At 35.7% G+C, this 4156-nt stretch overlaps 1 protein-coding gene across 1 annotated transcript; it reads right to left on the bottom strand.

Moving 5' to 3' along the window:
• Positions 1-396: 396 nt before the first annotated feature.
• LOC108379515 (nucleic-acid-binding protein from mobile element jockey-like) lies at positions 397-1649 on the bottom strand. Its single transcript, XM_017635870.1, has 2 exons — positions 775-1649; positions 397-688 (listed from the first exon to the last, which is right to left on the bottom strand). Exons 1-2 carry the CDS (start codon positions 1626-1628, stop codon positions 658-660), a joined length of 885 nt encoding a protein of 294 aa, XP_017491359.1. The 5' UTR covers positions 1629-1649; the 3' UTR covers positions 397-657.
• Between the last annotated feature and the right edge of the window lie 2507 nt (positions 1650-4156).

Here is a 4156-nt window from a genome sequence, read left to right as displayed (position 1 = left end):
GGTTTCATGATCCGTTATTCTATGTTCCTCAGCTTTTTCACATGAAACTTCATTAGTGTTAGAGTATAACAAGTCGATGCGCGTTTCGGACTGTGCAGTAACCCTGGTATCAAAGTTGATTAACTGTTTCATTGCCTGCTGAGAGAATATCTCATTAAGCTTCCTACTATATGTCGATGATATATTCATATTTATATTAAAATCCCCAATAATAATGGTATTTACCATGTTAGCGCATGTTTCGGACAAAATGGCTTCCATATATGTCAGAAAATCTGCATCACTCGAACTGGGTGAGTGATAGACTACCCCGATTTTCCATTTGGTTTCAAAATTTCTCAATTGTACCACTATACACCAGACATTTTTATCAGTGGATCTATTTATTATTATTTTAAAGTCTATTGTGTCTCTCAAAATTACAATTACCCCGCCAGTGTGTCTACTATACGAGTCGCATCTAATAAACTGATAAGTTGGAAACTTGATTTCGGAGTCGTTTATTTCCTCTGTTGTACATGTTTCGGAGCATAAAACTATATCCGGATCAACAGTCTCAAGAAGCCTTTCAAGCTCGGCTTTATTGGCTATTATACTATTTATATTAAGATACACGCATTTTAAGTAACTGTTACGCTTTTCCATTACACCTAATTGCTAACATCCTACTCTTTGTTTCTCTAGTTTCAATTTCCTAATATAGACAGGACATTCACGACTAAATGCGTTGTGCCCTACATCCACGTTTAGCCCTAACTCTTTAACAGCATCACNAGTTTCCTAATATAGACAGGACATTCACGACTAAATGCGTTGTGCGCTACATCCAGGTTTAGCCCTAACTCTTTAACAGCATCACAACAATTTCCACAAACTTCTTTTTGGCTACTGTCAGTGCAACTTTCAGACTTGTGCTCTCCCATGCATTTGCTACACCTAAGCTTTTTGTTACAGCTGTTAGAGCTATGGTTGAAGCCCAGACACTTGTAGCACCTTCTCACGGTTTGCCCATCATAGACGGGGCATCGATCCCACCCAATACTAAGTCTCTTTGACTCCAATACCTGCAGGAAGAATTTGTGCTCAATTTCTATTATTGCACTGAATGAAGGAAATGCCTCACCACTGCGCCTGGACTTAAATATTTTTACACATTTCAAACTCGCATCATTTAAATAGCTATTCTGAGCTTTTATCTTATTTATTATCTCCGTCTCAGAATATTCAGCGTTTATGTGCGCTAACAAAATTTTAGGCGTATTAACTTTGGGTTCGGTGATGTCGTACACTTCTTTATTTAAGTTGTCTGCTAGAGCAGATTTTATTCTGTCCTTATCTGAAACGCTATTTGCGTTTATAACCACTGCCCCGTTATTCTTATTTGACACTCTATCAATTTTCATATCAGATGCATCGATCTTATTAAGGTCCACCCTAGTCTTCTCAGCCGCTTGTTTGTTTTTCGGCCTGACAATTATAGGAGGAATACCTTTCAATGCATTGGCATACGATACACCCACACCACTTTGTGCTTTCTCTTGGCTTATAGTTGTCACTTTCTTCACCTCGCTAATTATTTCTTGTTTTTGTTTGCATAGCTCACTAGTGGATGAATCTACCCTATCCATTTTCTCTTTGTTTACTTTACACAGCCCCGCCAACAGAGTATTGGGAATTTCTTTCACAAGTAAAACCAGCTTTTCGAGCTTGTGTTTAGTATTCACGATGTTAGAACTGCATGAAATTAATAAAAATTGTTTAAAATTAGTGTCTAGCCGCCAAAATGTAAGAAAACATATACAAAATCATACATTTTTCACAATTTTCTAACACTTCGCTACACCATCGAAAGCAAAATTCTGTTCGACAGAAAATTCGATACTCAACGAAAATTTCGACACGCTTGCATAGCTCATAATACGAATTTCACTTTCGATCTTCGATCTTCGATAGCCAGCGAAGATCGAAAATCGAATGCAGCTCATAATAAGGGCCTATATTTATGTTGACAGTTTGGCAAAATAGTTGCAATAAAACCCCGCACGATGAAATGTAAACATACTTTTTGCATTTATGATGTATTTTTAGTAAATTAAGTAAGTTTTAATAATTATCACGCACTTATATATGTATACGCACATTGTGAATACAGAACCGATTTTTTATTAAAAATTTTCATTATTTATCGAAGTATTGATTTTTATGGAAAAAGCGCCCAGGCGAAAATTTTTCAATAAAAAATCGCGCGATTCATATATCAAATTAACGATGTACGTTCTTCTACTTTGTGTATTTTGAACTATCAATAACACCAGTAAATATTATTTCCCACCCGAAAAAAATAAACCGTTATGATCAGGAGTAAGACCCCTATCGATCCTAATATTATTATTTTTAATAAGAGCAAGTATATTGTACACTTTACTCCTAATTATACGCACTTATTTGTGGTGTATTTTTTTTAACGTATGGTAGCATACGTTTTGTGTTACTGTCAGCCATTGTTATTTCTGCTTGTTTGTGAAATGTGCAAACGTTTGTGAAGAAATTTATAAACGCGTTTTACTAATTAATTAATTAATAATTGTATATTAAAGTGGAAACCTCAGGCTGGGGTTTTAATGCAACTATTTTGCCAAGGTGTCTACATAAATATAGTGTTTATTTTGTGAAATAGCGCCGAGAGGTTAGTTCAATTTACAAACTTTAACAACAAATAATTTAAAAACTATAAGCCTCCTGCGGCTAAAAGTATATATATTTGCAATCAGGAGAACTCCCCCTGGGTGGGGTTTAGTACCGCTCACAACTATTTCGGGCTATTCCGTCCAAATGGGTGGCCCGATCCAAAAAAAATTTCACACACTTGTAGTCAAGGGTCCACGCAATATTTTAACACTCACTTTTGTAAATTTTGGTTACTAATTTATTTACAAATTAGGTTTGAAATATGCCCTTTTTTGTAAAATTCGGAAATTAGCGTACATTTTATCACTCCTATTCTGCTTAAATTAGCCACTTCACCAATATATTTTTGTATTCCCCTTCACTTTACACTTTACTTGATTTGTTATAACTTGCTTTACGACTTTAGTATTAACCAATTCATCACAATTCATTAAATAAAAACACCTTCAAAATCACGCGTCTGACTTTGGTTGCATATGCAAATTAAATGGCGGAGTTCAGCTGTCAAACTCCAAAATATGCAAAAGAATGAGAGACAAAAGAAGATAGGATATAACCCAGTAAGCATTAAAAATATACAAAGGTGTTCTCTGCAAAAGGTGTTCAGCTCCTTCTCTTCGCAAAACAGAAAGGAGAATTCTACTGCCTGAGGGTTATAATCCCTAAGTGCGGCCGAAGGCCGCCTACGCAGAAAGGTGTTCTCTGCAAAAGGTGTTCAGCCCCCCTTCTTTGGCAACACAGAAAGGAGAATTCTACTGCCTGAGGGTTATAATCCCTAAGTGCGGCCGAAGGCCGCCTACGCAGAAAGGTGTTCTCTGCAAAAGGGGTTCAGCCCCCCTTCTTTGGCAACAGAATTCGGAGAATTCGGGTGGGTTTTAGTAGTCAGCCGCACCTTGTGTTTTAAGAAAACCAGGTGGAATTAACAAATGAAACTTGGTCAGGATGTTAAGGGAGGTATCCTCTAAAACATGTATAACTGAAAAATATAAATAATATCATTGTTTATAAGTTATTTGTTAAAATTTCTTAAGTCGTTCCACTTGGTTTCCTTAACAAAAAAGTATTTGTGCTATATATATAAATGCACATAACACTGTACTTAATACTTTACACACTTTTCTTTTATTTTATCTTGTATATTAATCACTTTAATTAAACTTTTATCGACTTGTAAATTACATTGAATTTCACGCATATTTACAATAGGTTTGTTCGTCGAGCAAAAAATTTGTACGAATTTGTACGAATTATCACGATTTTTGCCCAAATCGCGTTCGTGCAGACCAAAAAATTATCCAACACTCAAAAATTGTGAGAGCAAAGTGACAGTTCGCTCGGAGAGAAGTTGCAAATTCTTGCTGGAAAAAATTTTGCCAGCAAGAATTTGCAAACACGAAAAACATGTGGTTGTGGCGCATGGTTGCATTTTTGTCTACAATAATTTGAATAAATTAGTTCGTTAAATTTA

The sequence above is a fragment of the Rhagoletis zephyria genome, unplaced genomic scaffold, assembly GCF_001687245.7.
Source record: "Rhagoletis zephyria isolate East Lansing unplaced genomic scaffold, Rhagoletis_zephyria_1.1 Rzeph_scaffold_16559, whole genome shotgun sequence".
Taxonomy (NCBI): Eukaryota; Metazoa; Arthropoda; class Insecta; order Diptera; family Tephritidae; genus Rhagoletis; species Rhagoletis zephyria.
This window is presented reverse-complemented; position numbering and strand designations above follow the sequence as displayed.

Coding starts and splice junctions, on each gene's coding strand:
- LOC108379515 (XM_017635870.1), bottom strand. CDS start 1,628: ATGGATAGGGTAGATTCATCCACTAGTGAGCTATGCAAACAAAAACAA.